The sequence below is a fragment of the Cydia strobilella genome, chromosome 16 (assembly GCF_947568885.1).
Source record: "Cydia strobilella chromosome 16, ilCydStro3.1, whole genome shotgun sequence".
NCBI lineage: Eukaryota > Metazoa > Arthropoda > Insecta > Lepidoptera > Tortricidae > Cydia > Cydia strobilella.
In genome coordinates, this window is record NC_086056.1 from 12,200,234 (window position 1) to 12,219,937 (window position 19,704).

The following is a 19,704-nucleotide window of genomic DNA, read 5'->3' on the forward strand; positions in this document are numbered from 1 at the left end:
TTTATTCATGTTACGTTAACTCCTTCACTAAGCTAAATAAAATAGAATACTACGCTATCAACTACGGCATTGTGATTTGAATAAATAAAATTGTAAGGAATCCCTTACTTTTCTCAATTTAACATGGAGCCCAATTCGGATTTAAGAATTTGTTATAGTTTCAAAGTATTTTAATACGACCAAAACGATCATCTTGGTGATTGGCGAGCATCTCACACACCACTTTCATAATCCACACATCACTTGTCCATAATTCACTTAAATCTTGCGTTCTATCTGCAAATGTACATTCAATTCATGATTGCATTATCTAATATTGATGAGCAGTACTTAACACTGCCCTATTAAACTTGATACATCTTGATTAAAAGCAATAGAGATAGCGAATATATACATTATTTAAATGAGCGTGTCTAACATTTACTTTAAGAACAATGTGGCGATGACCGTCACAGGGCAAGAACTCTCGTATAGTCTTCATCTTCTCAAATTACTTTTTTGTCTGTGTTGGCGTGTGCCACGGCGCGTGCGGCACTCACACACAATGGTCGACAGCTCACATAAAAGAGACAATGGCTTTTGTTTAACAGATTACCGTCTTAGACGAAAAAGTCATTTGAGATGATGCAGACTATATTTGTATTCCTACGTCACTCGGACACTGTCAGAAAGGAAGACCTTCACTCTTTCTGCTCTACCGACCTTCTGTAAGTAGAGTAAGTATGTGTAGAAACGCAAGAGACTAAAGAATTTATAGACGGTCTTTTCCACATTAACATTATGTGATCAAATTATAATTTTTCTCTAATTATTTTAAACTGCTGCTGTAAAAGCTCTAAAACTAAACACATTCCCTTCACTAGGACAGACCGGTGTCGCAAAACATGACGTCAGGCATCATCGTCAGCACCCGCTCCCTGGTTCTGCAGAAAGTGACCCGGCAAGAGGCGGGCGCGTACGCTTGCAAAGCAGCCAACGCCAGAGGGGAGACCTCGAGCGAAGTCGTCCGGTTACGGGTGCAGTGTGAGTATACTTCAACAGAATATTCTGGCATGGTATGATAAACTCGATAGTGTGACGCCATCTACTTACCTTTAAACCTCTCAGACACCAGATTGCACTGTACTTTAATAAACGTGCCTAAAATTACATTATATTGAAATTAGTTCAGTCTTGTGCTGTGGCAGCAAGCAAATCGGGAAATTTCGAGACTGAAAACAAAAGGTTTCATTTTAATTAAATTATTAGCGTAGCGTTGTATTATGTGTGAATGTCATGCCCTCGCCTGACAAAAAATGAAGGACTTTGGAACAGGCTACCTGGAACCAAAGGAATTCAAAACGCTACCCATCCGTCAGCCGCATTCGAGGGAAGCCAGTGCTGTCAAACTGGTTTAACTTGGCAGATATTATGAATCATCAATTTATTAAAATGCAGCAATACATAAGGTCCATCATCCGGCATATGGAGATGGTGGGGAAAGCTCTTGAGTAGCGGACGGATCTTTCCTAGGGGGTAACTGCACAAAAGATCCCTATGGGTCGAAGTGTATCCACAAGGGCCCCCGAAATTATAAGATAAGATAAGCGTAGCGTTGTAAGTATCCTGTAGGCGCATAGCAAAACAAACGTAACATGCGTAGCAAACGTTAACCTGCGTAACAGAGCGACTGTCACAGGAAACCAAAACCCCACCTATTAGACAGCATCATTTGCATTCTCCCCGTAATAACCATCAAATACGTATCCGTGACATGTATCGCAACCATAAAATGTCACTGCACAGTATGAATTACAGTGCCATAAATACCGCCATGTCCGCAGTAGGTACCTATTCAAATGATTGCGGTCGGATCGATGTATCTACCCACTTCCTTCCGCCGGCCGTCCGCATAGTAATTGCTGAGGAAAGTCGGTAAGGCCGGTAAATCATCGAAATTACACCCCTAATATTACGGCGATTCGTAGTCGCGCAATCTGTTGTTCCGCGGCTCACTTTAAATCATAGAGCTTTGCTTTAGTTAGCGCTTGTTTTGAATACATTTCAAAAACGAAAACATTTGCACGTTCATTGTCCGTTTTATTTGTTCTATTCTTGTAGCCATTACGGAAATTCCTTTTACAGCGAGCAATAAACACTTGATTTTTTTATAAAGTCCAAACTGAGATTTGCCATAGTTAGGTATGTATTCCAAACTTATTTTAATTCTAGATAGAAATCAGTTACAAATAAAAATAAAGAAATGTTCGTTTCATGAAACACAAAGTGGATTAACATAATGTTTTTGCTGACAGCTACGAGACATTTCAGTTGATGTTAAAATGTTTGTAAGTGCAATTCAGATGGGTATTTCCGAGTGAAGAAGTCATTTAAAGAAAATTATTCCGATAATTTAAATTCACATTGGTGTGGGATTGTGGGCGGATTACGTACCTTTCAAGCGGGTACAATGTAAATCAACAAGGACATCCGGGGCTAAGATTAATTATACAATTCTATATTGCCTCATCGAATAGCTTCCTTCCGCGGACATTCTGGCCGGTCTGATTCTCTCGGGAAAAAAGCAGTAACTACACATTTAGGTAAATATATGGCCTTACCTTTTTCATTTGGGTTAGCCGGCCACGTGAGGAGACGAAATAATTACAGCCGGGAAGGCAACGCATTTGATTTATACACTTTTTACGAGTTAAAAAATGGTGTTTAGATTTAAGGATTTATTGGTTTGTTCTTACGAGTAATGAGGGTGTTTTTGTTACAAATAATGATAGAACAAATCTGAATTAAAATGTTTACTCAAAGGCAAGTTGTAGTCAAATTAAAAAATTCAATGCAAAAGGGGTAAAGAATACCTTGATGTTAAAATCCGAACACAAAAAAGTATAAAATCGTTACGAAATTGGTAAAACTTCCGACTTGTATCATATTTTAGGGAGAAGTTATAGTAATTATAATGCGGTTTAAGAGGAATTTCCTCCCGCGGACGCTTCGGCTGTGGAATGAGCTCCCTGCCGAGGTTTTCCCGAGGTTTTTAAAGGGTCGGCACCGCGCGTGTAATATCTCTGGTGTTGCAAGCGTCCATAGGCTACGGTAACTGCTTACCATTAGGCGGGCCGTATGTTTGATTGCCACCGACGTGGTATAAAAAAAAACTACCGCACGACAATGGCACCTTTTAATGATAAATTATATAACTCATAAACATACCAAGGGGTCTTTGTCGCGCGAATGATTAAATTAAATAATAAATCGGCAGGTGACAACAAAAATTAACTAATTACTTACTACCACAATTTCAGAGCAAGGTTAATTTTTGTTAATTTTTTTTTGCCATTGGTTGTCACCTGACGAAATTAAGTAAACAAATTGGTCTAGACAATATAATATGATATATATTAGAAACGTCTTCACAGCTTTCATACTATTCTAAAATATACATTTATCATAATTGGTATTAATTTTTTAGCTCTTTATTTACATACAAGATATATACAGTGGTACCACGTAAACGAAATTAATCACGAATAATTAATAACGAGCTTAAATCTAAAACAGGCCCTTGAGGCATTGTACCAAGGATGCTGGCGGCATTTCCTCGCTGAATCGCAATGCTGATACGTTGTGCGAGGAAGCCGCCAGCTCTTCGGTCACCGGTTACGTCAACCAGACGCTTCGCGATTTCTGCAAACAACTTGTGCGCGCTGGGACCCCATGGACCTAGAGTTTCAACTCCAAATGGAACGAAACATTGGTATTTATGTTATTTATTACGTGGAAATTCAATTCTTTTAACGGAAATTATTATTAGTAGATATATAAGTGGTGGAGCGGAACTGGTTTAAATGTATATATTACTAAAGCAGAGACGCTATCTAGATATTCGTACATCGACCCGCCTGTGATGCCGGTTGTCAATTTCACTGTGCGAGATTGGCAGCAATGTAATTATGCGCGTGCAATAGAGATAGCAACAGGCGGGTCGATGTACAAAAATCAATCTAAAAATTTTAATGATGTCATCCGTCGGGCTCTTGTTAGTGCCAAAGTACCAGTAGTCCTCGAGCCCAGCGGTCTGGCCAGGGATGACGGCAAGAGGCCCGACGGAATGACACTGGTGCCTTGGAGCATGGGTCGCCGCTAGTTTGGGACGCTACTTGCGTTCATACGCTGGCACCGTACCATGTTCCAATCACCAAATATGCTGCTGGCGCTGCGGCTTCCTCGGCCGAAAGCGTCAAGCGCCGCAAATATGCCGCTGGGAAGCAGTAGCTGCTTCCCAGCGGCATTTGGTGTTGAAACTTTGGGGCCATGGGGGCCAAGTGCACGTCAACTGTACAAAGACTTGTTGGCGCGCCTAATAGAGGCTTCTGGTGACCAGCAGCTGGCCACTATTTTGCACAGCGTATTATTAGTATCGCCATACAGCGAGGAAATACGGCCAGCCTTCTGGACACCTTGCCCGTTGACGGCGATCTCGGCCAAATTTTTTATTTGTAGTTTTTTTTGTACTTAAATAGTAAGTTTTATTATGTTTGTTTATTTCTTTGTTTCTATGAATAAATAATAGATTTCTGAAAAGTGTCTCTATATATAGATTAAGGTACATTATGTATTAAATCTCGTGCTTATAACCCAAACTGAGCTAAAACCATTAAACAAGAAACAAAAGATAATTATTTAAGTATTTATACAGAAGCTAAAAAGCTTTACATGAGTTCAGTGACTTGGTAATATGTTCTCAAAGTTTGGAGGCTGGGAACTTAAAAGTAACAAATAAACTTTGCTCGAAATATTGATTGGATCAACTATAAGCTCTTGAAGAAAAATAACTTTCGTGTTTTAACAGAATATTTTTGAAATGAAAATCGACAAATAGCAATATTCCAAAGCTTACATTAGTTTTGGAGTATAGGCGAACAACACGCGAACGCGAAGCGAAGCAATGCGGCGCGGGGTGAATCAATCCTATGATACCTATAGAAGTGTCCTACGTGGGCAATCTCGTTGCGAACGCGAACGCCATGGGCACGCCGCGCCGCTTCGCTTCGCGTTCGCGAGTTGCTCGCTTACGTAATACGCAGCGTAAGAGTGCTTGAACACGCAATGATGAAATTATGCTCGACGCATTCGAGACATGTGCTAAATTTGTGATTTCAGTATGTGAGTATAATCGTTTTATGTTTATTTTAACATCAGTATGACTCGCAATGTTTTAAAAGAAATAAAATATAGATACTTACCTAATAGATCTATCACTTTTCCGTTAAACTTGGCGATAGACACTCAAAAACTACTAAACTTGGTGATCTGGATCTTATTTACTTAAAATTTATTTACGAGACTTTAAATGGCCAATCTCAGGAAATCTGATGATACACGCCAGGGGTGGCCCTGTATCAATTAATGGTCTTTTGTAATCAAAACTTGTTCAAAAATATAGTCGATAATCCATTGGTCCTTCAAGATGGTATTAACGACTTTTTACTACCTACATGGTTATTACCGTGTTTGAGGTGAACCTTACTATACTATTGCTTTGTATTCTTATTTAAGTACGCCATGAAGTGGATGGGCCATAAAGAAAACCGAAACACTATACCGGCAGTTTTTAATGTCCCGTAGGTAAAGTTGCTTTGTTTTCCACAGACGCACCAGTATGCGCGGAGTCGTCGCCGCAAGTGGTAGGCGCGGCGTTGGACGAGGCGTTGCACGTGCGCTGCTCGGTGCACGCCGACCCCGCCGACGTGAACTTTCTGTGGGAGTTCAACAATAGTGGCGAGAGCTTTAACGTGTCTCCTGCGCGATATGGTGAGTTATGATCAGGATTGTGTAGATTCTTTTTCTTTTGAGACAAATAAAATATCTTTAACCCGATTCTGTAGCTTGTTAGGTTCTCGCGTGTTGGTAGGGATTCGAGTATTTTGAGTCTACATTTGAAGATTTGACTCGTTTTTACGAGACTCAGCGCTTAAAATATTTCCGAGTCCTTCAGTGAGTTTTTTTTAAGCAGAACTCAAAAGGAATCGAGGCTCCGAAAACGAGAACACTCCGTCAACAATTTCACCTAAATAACAGTCCAAAAAATGCATTATTGTATAGTTTGTACTAATGTTTGTAAAAATTTATTGAGAGCTCTCTGAAGAGGACTCTAATCTCTATAAGTACGAATACATAATCTGCCTAGAGTCAGACCAAGCTAAATCTGCACAGAATATTCGCAGTAACAGTGTGGAAATGCCACCATAAACGTCGAATTTATGGTTCCTCTTCTTCTTTATATTTAAGAGCTGTGCTTTTGTCGGTGGAGCAATCTCCAACTCGTCCGGTCCTCTGCCAACTCCTTAACCTTCTGGTATGACACGACCTGAACCTTTTCTTTTATTTGGTTGAAATAATTAACTCTCTTCTCTTTCCCTATGGTTACTGCTCGAGAATTCTCGAGGCGAGGAGAAGAATTTACGGGAAGGGAGTGTTGTGTCGGATAAGTGTCAGTTTTAAGGGTCGTTTTTCGAAGTCAAAAATGAACTGAACGCTTCATTCTGTATGTATGTATATTCCGTTGCTGGTATTAAGTGCCTATTTTTGTTCTCCTGCAGGTACAGTGAACAGTAGTATAAGTGAGCTGCGATACACGCCGGCAAGCGAGAGGGACTACGGCGCCCTGACGTGCCGGGGGACCAACAGCGTCGGTATTCAAGCCAAACCTTGTGTCTTCCAAATTGTGCCAGCAGGTATGTAGCCAACTGCTACTGGTATTTAAATGGGTCTTTCATTTTTGATGTGTAGTCTCATCAACCACTATTAATGCGGACTGTACACAGTGTACACAGAAGATTAAAAAAACATTAATAACCCCAAATATAGTTTCAAGTTTAAAAAAGCAACGTTCAATTTGTGCACACTAATTTCTTAATATGACCTATGATACGAATCATCTACGCATATAATGCTGTCATGTTAGTTTAAAATACGATTTTTATTTCTTCTGCTAAGTATTACAATAATGACACACTTAAAATGGCTACACTACGGTAACCTTCTAGTTTTTGTTAGTCTAAGCAACTCCTGTTTTTACCAGCAAAACCCTCGCCACCTCGTAACTGCACCGTTTCCACCGGCAACGGTTCGAACTGGATCGAGGACTCGAGCCAAGACGTCGGCGACAGTCTCGTCATCCGCTGCGTAGCCGGCTACGATGGAGGGCTACCGCAGCTTGTGGTTTTGGAGGCTGTGGACATCGGCAGTGGTCAGTCGCGGTTTGTCGTCGCCGCTAATGAGACTGGTGAGTTGAACTTGGCTGATATTCACCTACCTTACCTTAGTTTCCACCGGCAACGATTCGAACTGGATCGAGGACTCGAGCCAAGACGTCGGCGATAGTCTCGTGATCCGCTGCGTAGCCGGCTACGATGGAGGGCTATCGCAGCTTGTGGTTTTGGAGGCTGTGGATATCGGCAGTGGTCAGTCGCGGTTTGTCGTCGCCGCTAATGAGACTGGTGAGTTGAACTTGGCTGATATTCACCTACCTTACCTTAGTTTCCACCGGCAACGATTCGAACTGGATCGAGGACTCGAGCCACGACGTCGGCGATAGTCTCGTGATCCGATGCGTGGCCGGCTACGATGGAGGGCTACCGCAGCTTGTGGTTTTGGAGGCTGTGGACATCGGCAGTGATCAGTCGCAGTTTGTCGTCACTGCTAATGAGTCTGGTGAGTTGAACTTGGCTAATTCACTTACGTTACCTTAGTTAAAAAAAAATACAATATTATGTTTACTCTTTTTAAAGCCTCATTTTCGACAATTGTGGGGTTGTGACTTGGTTTTTGGCTCAACTTTGGTAAGCACATCAGTTTTTCAGACAATTACCTACCTACTATAAAGATAAGATTAATAATACATACATAGATAAATATTACATTGGAGACACTTATAATTTGCTGCGTGACAGATAAGACGTTTGCCACGGTACATAATCTTGTCTTGTAGGTCATCGACATCACCAATGACACTGATGTGTAACCAAATTAAGTAGCGTTCGTTGCAAACTTTTTAATATTACAATGAACTAATTAACTACTTGGTGCTAGTGCCTAATATTAGATGCAAAACCCTTTGATAACTATCAGGTCTTAAAACTGGTGCTTGTCTTATTCGATCTGTGCATGACTGTGGCGCCACGGGTATGGGAAACGCGAGTTATCGGAGAGTTTACAGTTGTCAGTTGAAAGTTTACATTTTTCCCACCCCGTGCGTTGTCATCTTTTGTATTTTCCCATCCGCGTACTTCATACATAGCCAATAGGCTTTTGCTTGTGTACCATAACGTTGAATACTTGCTCCCTAGATGGCGTGGCCATATTTCTGGTGCCGATTGGGGCGCTGTGGTCAATCGGTGGCAGTTTGCAACTGACAGTCCACTCCAGGAATGACAAGGGGAACTCTGATCGGATCACCCTGCATTCACTGGCTTACCGTGATCCTGAGAGAAGAACCGGTAAGTATGTTATTAACTCTTTGTCCGCCAATGACGTCAACTGACGCGTGCGTGCGGCTACAGCCCATTATCAACCTTGTGCATTCCGGCATGATTCGCGATGACGCACCGCGCACCATAGATTTGGTGTTCAAGGGGTGAAACAAACAAAGAAAACATTAAAATATATTCGTTTGATATCGTTGTTTTTCGAATACGAGTATAAATAGTCCTTGGCAAAGACGAAGATGTGATGTGAAGAACGAATGAGATGAAGATTGAATTCACGAAAATAGATTAAACAATTTTTATTATTTGACAACAACTTGATAAAGGGCTAAATATAGTAACTGAATTCATCTATAGTTAATATATAAGTAGTTATAGTTAATTTACCTGTATTAAATCGAGCGGTGGTTGTACATAGATTAGTTTTAACATTACACAATTAAATTCTTGCTAGCATACTATTACATTAAAGATTGTTATTTATAGACTCATAGCTAACGTCCATTATCGAACAAAATAACAAAGGTACTCGAGAAAATACAACTAAAAGATTTACAACATAAATAATTAGCTCCAATTTCTATTGGAATAGTGTAAAATAACCTTGTAAAAGTTTTAACGAAGTAAAATATGAAGATAAATTGAAGCAATAGATTTTTGAGACAGCCTGTATAGATATTCTCGAGTAAATTTTATTTTTAAAAAGGCAATTTAGTTGTATATGTTCTTAATTACAATCTACTTAAAGTAATTAAAAGCAGAGCAGAAACGTGTTTAAATAATTAAGTCTCCTTTAAAAGTTGGTTTGATTACTTGGCTTTGCTTATTGGAAACTTCGTGATATTAAACTTGTTATAATATATTTTTGTGTGATATAAAATTAATAACCTAAGGTACGGAGTTTTCATTTTATCCAGTTTGACAACAAATTCCGGGAAAATCTTCCTCTAAGCCACTTGTTAATGTTTTAAACCGTCGCCTAAAAGTTTTAGATTTCGATAAAATTTTTGTTACAACTTTTGGTTTTTGATACGAGTTGCTAGAAGAATTTGTGGGGAATAACGAATTATCGTAGGTGATAACTACCACTTCAAGCTGTTCTAAACATAAATTGTTCATAATATTCATGCTAAAAATAGAAAACTTGAGAAAGTCATGGTAGTTCGTAAAAACTAGTGCTTTCTTCGAGGTCGGGCTCTTTAAGCTAGTAGATATATTATGCAATTTACAAAAGGCTTAGATAATTTAAGACCTGCCCGCGCAGCATGGTTTCCCCTATCACTAAGTCCGTCACTTTCGCACTCACATACTTGTTAGAACGTGTCAGGCATGGTAATAAGCGTACCATGCTACGAATCCTGAAGCAACAAACGACATCACCGCAATATACAATCAAAACACCAGTTGTGAAGCGTTAAGCGTGAATGCCAGGAGCGTGTTTCCATGGTCCGGGGTACTATCGTTTTTGCATCACAGCTAAGTGATTATTGTTTTTCTAAGGACTGTGGGCTCATACGTGTTTAATGTTGCTAATAGTTTCCAAACACAACAGATGGCGCCAACAGCATCATGGCGGGAGTGTCCGCTACCACGTTCTGGGCGATCGCGCTCACACTGGTCGTCGGGACATGCGCTGCCATCTTCATCGCCTTTTTGCTGCGGAGGAAAAAGTAAGACACCTATTTTACACTATTAACTTCGATTTTAATTTTTTTGACCTTTACTGATGTCCCGTCGTCGAAATTGATACATGGTAAAACTTTGGAATCCTCTCATAGTTATTTTTGTAAGGGAATCGAAATTTTCCATTTCCAAAATGAAAGTTTCCTTTGCTTCATGTAATATTTTCCTAAAATATCCGAGAATTTTTTTCGCAACTTGCACATCGCATATTTGAGCTTTTTAAGCCTATGCGCGCCAAGAAGAAGGGCATATATAACCTTGCAGCTACCTAGTTAAAAAAAATGCAAACGAAAATGATTCGGAAACGACAACGGACGACGTGACGAGAACACACGGGGAACGTAAGGTTATTTTTGTGTTAAAATTAAGAAAATTCTGTTGATTTGATGTAATATTTTTTTATGCGATTTATTTAAGAATGAAATGCAAAATATAGGATACGATTTATGCATTTGTTATTCGATCATGTTAATCATTAACATTTCGCAACAGGGCAGCATTGCCAACGAAGCAACAGTCCCCCGAGCTTCAACTAAACGCGGGCGATGGGCAATACGTGGTCGCGTATACGCTGAAACCGCCCAAGCAGGCGCAACCGGATATATTGAATCCACCGCCTGGTTAGTATTTTTTAAATCGCATGTTCTGTCGACGCTGGTAACTATACCTACTTAGGTACCACACGGCGACTTTTTGTAACGATTCAGAAGCCATCCAGCCGCGATACAGTATCGATAAAGTCGCGACGCTGTTGCTGGTTGTAGGTAGGTATATTTATAACATTCATCGATTCACATCGCTACTATCGCGCTATTGAATCACTGCAAAAAGTACCGTGTTAGCACCGCCGCCGTGTATCGCCAGGTAACCCTCCCTAAGGTGCCAAAAGTGCGTTGCTATATATATTTTTATATTAGCTATCATTAGGTTTAGATCACCTCGTATACCTAATAATTATCTTACAATAAATCAAAATATAAGTAAGTGTATATTCCAATTTTCGGCACAAATAGAATAATTGCGTTACCGCAGGCAACACCAAGAGCTCGTCCTAAACAAATACTGCTTTCTGATATCTTAAATACGAATATTTGATGCGGGCTGTATAAAGACAAAATGGGCAAATTTATCCGGCAGTGAATTAGCGTTTGATCACAATTTTGTGGGTTCAAGACCCTTTGACATTTACATAGCGTACTTAGGTACTTGTTTACTTCCTCTCTACGCTTTTATACAAGATGTTTTTCTACAAATCCATTAAATTAATCATACGAAATAATTAAATACTCCATCTTTATTTACGTTCGAGAACGCACCCATGAAAATAAAAATAAAACATGGTGGACTACCTACCTACCTACCTACTAATTCTGCTAAGTACTTTATTATAATTTAATAACCTTAAATTAACATGTCCATTATGGCACCTCTAGCATTAAAAGTAAATGTGATGAACGAAGCGATTTTTTTTTAATACAAAATATCCAAAAACCAAATTAATAATTTTTGATATAAATTCGTTCTTGGCGTAGCACGAAAGTAGAAAAATACTTGTTTTTTTGAAGTGATACTTCTTTTGGCGCGACTAGGGTAATTCAGATTTTTTTTCTGACGGAAGTAACGCTTAGTAGTGACACACGCACAATAGGACACACGTCAAAGTGCCAACATAACGATTTAACGTCAAAGAAGTTTTACTTCAATCGCGCGTAAAGATTACACGTACACACTTTTTTTTGTGACCAAAAGACAATAATGTTTAAAACCATACGTTTTACACCTACGTGTTTCAAGTAACCCTGTACAATATACCTATGATGTGAGACGGTAGTGATAATACAATAAGGAAGAATAATAAGTAATTTATATACACAATTTACTTCCACTTTCACAATCAACTAGGCCCATTTGTGCTTTTAATTAAAATAAAATACGTTACTCTAAAGTTAAATTACTGGCGTAATATTCTAGCCCATCATAGTTTCCGTTAAAGTTTCTACGCAATGTAGCTATACAGTATCCTAGCTTGATCAAAGGCTCGTTTATATTTAGACAGGTGTCAGAAACGGGCCAATGTGGACAAAGCTTTTGGGCTTTAATACGTTTTCACGATATTTTTTTAAATAAACTACTTTATTTACGTTTTTGCTGCGGATTTAGATCGGTTGTTCATTATCCAAACAATATTAGCCCATTAGCGCCTACACCCACTTTTTGGAACCCACCATTTTTAGGGTTACGTACGCAAAGTGTAAAAACGGGACCCTATTACTAAGACTCCGCTGTCCGTCTGTCTGTCACCGGGTCTCATGAAAACCGTGAGAGCTAGACAGTTGAAATTTTCGCAGATGATGTATTTCTGTTGCCGCTATAACAACAAATACTAAAAAGTACGGAACCCTCGGTGGGCGAGTCCGACTCGCACTTGTCCGGTTTTTAATGTTTATAGGTAGAGTTACCAGAAAATTGAATCTAATACCGTAACCAATGTGTACCCAAGTGGGTACAATGGGCGCTAATGGGTTAGTTTTAGAAGTCCCTCAGGCGTCCGACAAGAAGAAAAATAAATATCGGAAGCGTCGGCCCTGACACGGACTGTTTTAGCGTCATCCTTTAAATGTCATTTTTAAACAATGTTCAATTGTGTTAGGAGTGCGTGATTTGAACTACCTAACCTACCTCTTCTTTGTATTGTAGTTTTATATGTATGTAAAATGTATAATTATTGGTGCAATAAAGAATTTTTACTTACTTCCTTACCTCTTGACAATAAAATTGTCCTAAGTTAATTTTGAGAACTTCGCCCCCTTAGCAACTTCTGCTGCTGCTGACTGCGCCTGTTTTGTTCTGTACAGTCGCCATCAGATATATCGGAGCGGCCGAGGTATTCACAATATCTGAACACGCACTCTAACGCCTTGACAATAGAGACGTGTTCAGATATTTGTGAGCGCCTTGACCGCTCCGATATATCTGATGGCGACTGTATTCGTATTCGTATTCGTTTATTGCAGTCATGTACAATGAATTATGTCTAGGACTTATTACTATGGTACATAAAACAAGCTTCAAGATTTGTTTCCTCATAATAAAAGCTCTTTTTTATGACAAGGATTAAGCAAAAACGCTGACAGGCCATCAGTCCGATGCTAAGCAGGCAGTCTTATTTCGGCGCCGAAAAATACATTAGTATTACACTGTATGATGTACTTTTTTAAGGGTCCCGTATTCAAACTAGGAAGCCATGACAACCAACTTCGTAGGCACCAGGGGTATTCACTTACCCATATGATAAAATTACTGTCCCTTATTAATACCGTGTGATTGAAAGAGACAGGCACTGTCATTATCACGATGTCACGTTGACAAGTACGATCCTCATATAGATTTGTTAGCTGTCAACAACCAGAAATGTCACTGTTGATAGCTAACAGATCATATCGAATACAAATCTAGATAAATTAATAACCAGTTATTACAATTAAAATAAGTCTCCAGGATGATTGACTAAGCTAATATTGCTATTGATGTAACCTTTTTTTCAGACGGCGACCCGCTTCCAAAGCGGTGTCCGGAGGCGGTCAAGAACGGTGCCCTGCGGGATGAGTGGTCGACGGGGGAACGCGCGAGCGTCACCCAAGATGAGCCACGCACGGTAAGAACCAGACAATGGAGGCCAGAATACACTGGCTGTGTGTGCATAGACGTACCTACACGTGCGCGTGCGCTAAAACGTTGGTGGCGTGCACGCACACTTCACGCAGGCCGCGTGCCGCCTTTCAAATGAGCGACGATCCGCTTTCAAAGCAAGCGGTGTCCGGAAGTGGTCATGAACGGTGCCCTGCGGGACGAGTGGCCGACGGGCGAGCGCACAAAACCGGACAAGTGCGAGTCGGACTCGCCCACCGAGGGTTCCGTACTTATTAGTATTTGTTGTTATAGCGGCAACAGAAATACATCATCTGTGAAAATTTCAAGTGTATAGCTATCACGGTTCATGAGATACAGCCCGATGATAGACAGACGTACAGACAGACAGACAGACGGACAGTGGAGTCTTAGTAATAGGGTCCCGTTTTTACCCTTTGAGTAAAAAATAAAGATCATATATTTAACGGCTATCTAAGGCTTGTAAATAGTTAAGAAAGAGGCCCGTCAGGTAAAAGCGCTCTATTTAATTGGCGTTCTGAAATACAATGTAGGTAGCGTATTTATGTATATTTTTGTTACAGTTAATCTCACCAATAGCAGCATCTACCAAATCTGGTACCACAACGCTGAGTAGGCGAGAACATCTCATAGCAGAAGAAATTCCAGGTCCAGAAAGTTGTGTATAGACAATTAATAAGGACCGGCCACAAAGATTTGACGCAGCGTATACGCAACGACGTAAAAATAAAAAGATAAATATTACACACATACAAGTAAAATAAAAACTAGCAACTAGATATAAAAAAACCTCACCAAAATCTCCCGCTTCTGAAATGGTGCCCAGAATGCTGGCGGCATTGCCGGTTTGCACCGCTACCGCCAGACTTAATTGCTGGGTAAAGATTAGCCTGCCCTCTTCCTGCCTTCCGAGATATCTATTAGTCGGACCGACGCTTCTTGTATAAAAAAAATCGTGTCGGTCGATAATACGCTTTTGTTGAATCTGTGTAAATGTTGCGTCAAAATCTTGTGGTCGATCCCTAATAGCGAATATTTTTAACGAATTTTGTACATAGTAGGAAATGTAGGTATGTAATGACTGTCAAATTGTGATAAAGACGATGTAAATATTGTAAAATGAAGGTATTAAGGAGGATTACAAGTGAAACCAGGCTATTTGTTGTTTTATTTACTTGATCCCAGCAAAGAGTTAGTTATATGGTAACTGAATTGTTAAACATCAACTGTTGACATGCAAAGGCACCTGCAAAAACGAAAGGTATAGATGAAATACGCCAAACTGGGCGGGACAGTGGCGTAGGTTATTTCTATATATTTAATTTAATTATATGTATTAGACCAGCAGCGCATGAACCACGAACTGGAAACTCTGATCAAACGGGAGACCTATGTTAGGTTCTGCAAATACCAGCGGCTGAGATGGGCGGGTCACCTTGAAAGAATGCCCGATTCGAGAGCTCCAAAAATTATGACAAGGTGGACGCCACAACAGAAAAGGTCTAGTGGTAAGCCTAGGAAAAGATGGCTGGACTGCGTGGAAGAAGATTTTAGGAGGATGAGGAAGTATACCAACTGAAGAAAGGTTGCCAAGGATCGCGACTACTGGAGGAAGATAGTGGAGGAGGCCAAGACCCACAAATAGGAAGTAAGTAATTTGAATTAGGTATATTTTGTTATGAGTTCATACGAATTTTATATCAACGGACTGATTGAGAAACTGAGCAGCATGCATGTCGGTTATCATATACATAATGTTTGTGTCACCAAAAGTTACTTGTTTTTTAGTGGAAGAGACTAAATTAAGCAGGTGAGATGTAGAAAATTTCAACTTCGACGAAATAAGCAACACCCTAGGGTGGCCTGATGGTAAGCGAATACCATTGCCTATGTACACCTGCAACACCAGAGGCGTTGTAAGTACGTTGCCGGCCTTTAGGCCTCCAGCGTACTCCCGAGATCGGTGGAGTACGCTATTTTCTTGAAGGTTTGAAGGAGTTGATATAAACAGTATGGGAAGGCAGTTCAGTACAGTTTCCGAGTTGGTTCCTATACTTGACCTAGTAAATCTTCTTTTCCTAAAGTAATTTTTTTATACTACGTCGGTGGCAAACAAGCATACGGCCCGCCTGATGCTAAGCAGTCTCCGTAACTCCAGAGGAGTTACATGCGAGTTGCCGCGACCCCCGCAGCCAAATAACACTAGACCGTACTCACCAGCAGGAACACAACACTATGAGTACGGTCTAGTGTTATTTGGCTGCGGGGATTTAGACTTACGTACTGTTTTATTGACATTTCATTACGCTAATGAGAATGTGTCGGGTGTAAGTAAATGCGACATGCGAGTGCGCTGAATATGTAATATGTACTGTTCATTAACTAAATGACATTAGTTTTAAATGTTTGTGTATTATTATTGTTGCGGCAGTATTCGAACAATGCTTATAAGATGTAACAGCGATACGATACCGATCTGTCAGTGTCAACAGTGACAGTTCTTCAACCAAAAACGTCACTTTTGATACTGAGAGTTCGGTAGCGTATCGCTGTGACATCTTAATATATTATGTTTTTTATTTCATATTTTAAAGTTTTAGCGACTCATGAAGAGTTTTTACCTACATCTATGATGAAGAGTAACTATCGCGGTAACCGAAGACAATATTTAACATCTAAAATAAAATATTGCATAAATAAGGGTTCAAAACAGGTTGTATACAAAGTTTTCATTATCATTCCTTATATTACCATAATATGGCGTACAAATATTCAATAAGTAAGTACTTACATTATACTTAATTATTAGCTATATGTACATACATATACTGCTATCATCTAAGGCACAATTTTATAGTAAAAAAAAAATTAAATTATTCTGATGATGAATATATTACTTGGTCATATTATTAAATTAATTAATAGAATAATAAATAAATAGGTATGTTATCATGCTTACAAATCAACTTTATTTATTTCAGGAACAAAAAAAGTTGTACCTTTTTTTTTGTAATAATTAAATCTAATAATTAAAACTACTTATAGTAAGATTAAAAACTAATCTAAATTAAAATACATCTCAATAAGGCACCCGCGGCATTGTAGGATTCTGGCAGCATTACCTCGCTGAATGGCAATACTTATGCGCTGCGAGAGAAAGCTGCTAGCTCTCTGGTCACCTTATAAGCATTGTTCAAATACGGCCGTAGGTTTGTGTTATAAAAGTTGTTCTATTTGCACGAAGCTATTCAAATTCTTCAAATGGTAAAATATTAAAAATCTTACACTGAAAATCTGAATTATCTGATCTACAGTGTAACCGAGTTGGTTGGTAAACATTTAAACTATGGTCAACTACGGATTGGTTGGATTGAAGGCCTGGGCTGCATGAAGCCTGAATGATTTATATTACGTAAAATAGGTATGTAAAAATGTTATAAAACTTATAAACTATGTAGTCTAAAAATTTGAAAATAGCCTTTATTGATAAGTTGGACCTATAGAAAGAATAATTTGACGATTTTATTAATTGAGATTTTTACGTCGTCTAGTATTTTCATGTTGCTGCTCTTTTTCTTAAAAATATTTACGCGATAATGCATGATCAGATTTTTAACTATTTTTATTTCCAAATCAAAATGCTGAAAATAGTTGCTGTTTATAAATATTTTTCCCACTGCACCCAAGTTCGAGAATTTCTGTTCCGCCCTATGGTTGACTGATAGAGAATGCCTTTAGGCATTAAGTCCGCCATTTGTTCTTATTTTTATTGTGAAATAAAGTTTAAAGGTCTTTACAGGGTCCATGTGAGACATTGTATATTATAATTTACATCTATACTGTACCGTAGTTGCAATAAAAAATTATGAATTATGAATTTAAATAATATTAAATAAAATAAAACTATGAAAACGGATTATATCGCGTATATTGAATTTATAATACATCCCGACACGATACGCGATATAATCTGTTTTCATAGTTTTATTTCATGAGTAACTATCGCGGTAACCGAAGACAATATTATTAATATTAAATAAATTTAATCATGTTTTCACGTCTATTTTTTACAATTTTGTAGCTCATACCTAATTATTTTATTACTCATTGCATGTTTAATTGAAACAGTAGGTACATTGTCTATATATTGAATAAAAGTAGTTAAATGAGTAAGTTTTGTTTGATTGAAAACACACAGTAACAAAATCCTAATCATGGAAAAAAAAGATTAAGCTAAAAATCCATTACAATCTTTTCAATTAAATGCACATTCTGTGATCAGCTCAATGAGCTCACATTTAAAATTCATTAACATTTTCACAAACCCAAATTCCGACCAACGAAGTTTCACAATCGTGTAACAAATCATTTGACCGTCAGACAAAGAAAATCGAATCGCTGATTTCCTATTACGACTGTACTCAGCGTACCTCATTACACTAAAACGTATTAATAGCCTTCAAATGTTGGTGTCACGTCGTGCCAGCCACAGTTCAATCAAATTACAGTAATGGAATGACCGAATCTCTTGATTGGAGATGCGACGCGCGTATGTGACGAGCCAGTGATCCCACACCGGCAAACATTAATCAGACTGATCTTTCTTGCTTGCTACAGTTTGTGTGTGCAGATAGTACAGTTTCTTTGTAACAAAGTTGCGAGTTTTGTATTTTGTAGCGAATGAACTGGCTGGTGAAAATGAGTTTGTGTTGGAGTAAAATGTAGCTCGTTTGAGTTTTGTTTATTTTAATTAGTCTAGTACTCGTTTACAATTGTGTAAAGTGGTTAGAACTGACTTCGATATTTTTAAGGTTAAGTTTTCAATGAAGCTTTTCAATACAAATTAAGTAAATGCAGTTACGGTAGTAGTTTGTGGATAACAAAATAGTTTTCGTTTTGATGTATGTAGTAACTAAAATTGTCATGAATTAGCTAACAAAATGAGAAAATACTTCGAACTGCTGAACATATCTGATATGTCGGCGTCAACCCACCTAACCTTAACTGCTTCGAAAATGTGTCCTTTGCTCACATCAAAACTACGCTACGACCATTACTAATCTCCTATCCGTTTTTTTTAGTATGTATTACCTGTACCGTAGCTACTGCGAAGCGTTCGTCTGTGCCTCTATCCAGCACCTTAATTAAAATGTCTGCAGCCTGTCATCCCGGTGGACCCACTCGACGTAGCCAGTTTTAAAATCTTAACTGAATATCCGATTCTCATAATAAAATTAAAACCCGGGCTCACCCGCAAAGCCATTTCAATTTTTACCCGTCAAATGGACTTGGGAGTTGTAAAAACTGAAAGTTTGTGTTAGATTGTTTGCTTCTTTATCGGGAATTGATGTCATCGTGGATGAGAGGGATTTGTAAATAGTTTTGAGAAGACAGCGATTTTATTGGACAGATTTTAATTGTTTTTAGTGTGGATAAAATTTACCAGATAATTCTCAAATCATCATCATCATCATAATCATTGCACCCTGTTACTAAGTTTATTGAATCATATATAATACTAGGACGGATATTAATTTTGGCGGTTTCCAAAGATGGTAGCTAAAAAGTCGCTGTAGGAGTTACACGAAGCTAGCCGCAGCCATACAATCGCAGTTACGCTCTCATTTTAAAATGACATTCTGAAATTAACATGCAATTTGACTATTTTGACATGCACATTCAAGTAACATATATGTATGTGGTGTACCTATATCTAACTATGCCTGGTACTATTTTTCGTAGCTAGAAAATCGTACACAGAAAATATACACGGTAAAAGTTTTGTATGTAAAATAAAATCTCATGTAATTTCGGAATGTAGTTTTAGTGGTACGTGTCGTTCATAATTGTGTGTCATTCAGTATTGTGC

General features: G+C 38.7%; 1 protein-coding gene across 1 annotated transcript in view; it reads left to right on the forward strand.

The window, feature by feature from the left end:
- LOC134748596 (hemicentin-1-like) overlaps positions 1–14,573 on the forward strand; it is a 197,622-nt gene extending 183,049 nt beyond the window's left edge. Inside the window, exons 10-18 of the mRNA XM_063683387.1 lie at positions 864–1,023; positions 5,647–5,808; positions 6,597–6,731; positions 7,079–7,282; positions 8,346–8,495; positions 10,036–10,153; positions 10,659–10,786; positions 13,712–13,821; positions 14,399–14,573. Of these exons, the coding sequence (XP_063539457.1) occupies positions 864–1,023; positions 5,647–5,808; positions 6,597–6,731; positions 7,079–7,282; positions 8,346–8,495; positions 10,036–10,153; positions 10,659–10,786; positions 13,712–13,821; positions 14,399–14,503 (1,272 nt within the window). The 3' untranslated portion in view covers positions 14,504–14,573. The remainder of the gene's footprint in view (positions 1–863; positions 1,024–5,646; positions 5,809–6,596; positions 6,732–7,078; positions 7,283–8,345; positions 8,496–10,035; positions 10,154–10,658; positions 10,787–13,711; positions 13,822–14,398) is intronic.
- Positions 14,574–19,704: the final 5,131 nt, after the last annotated feature.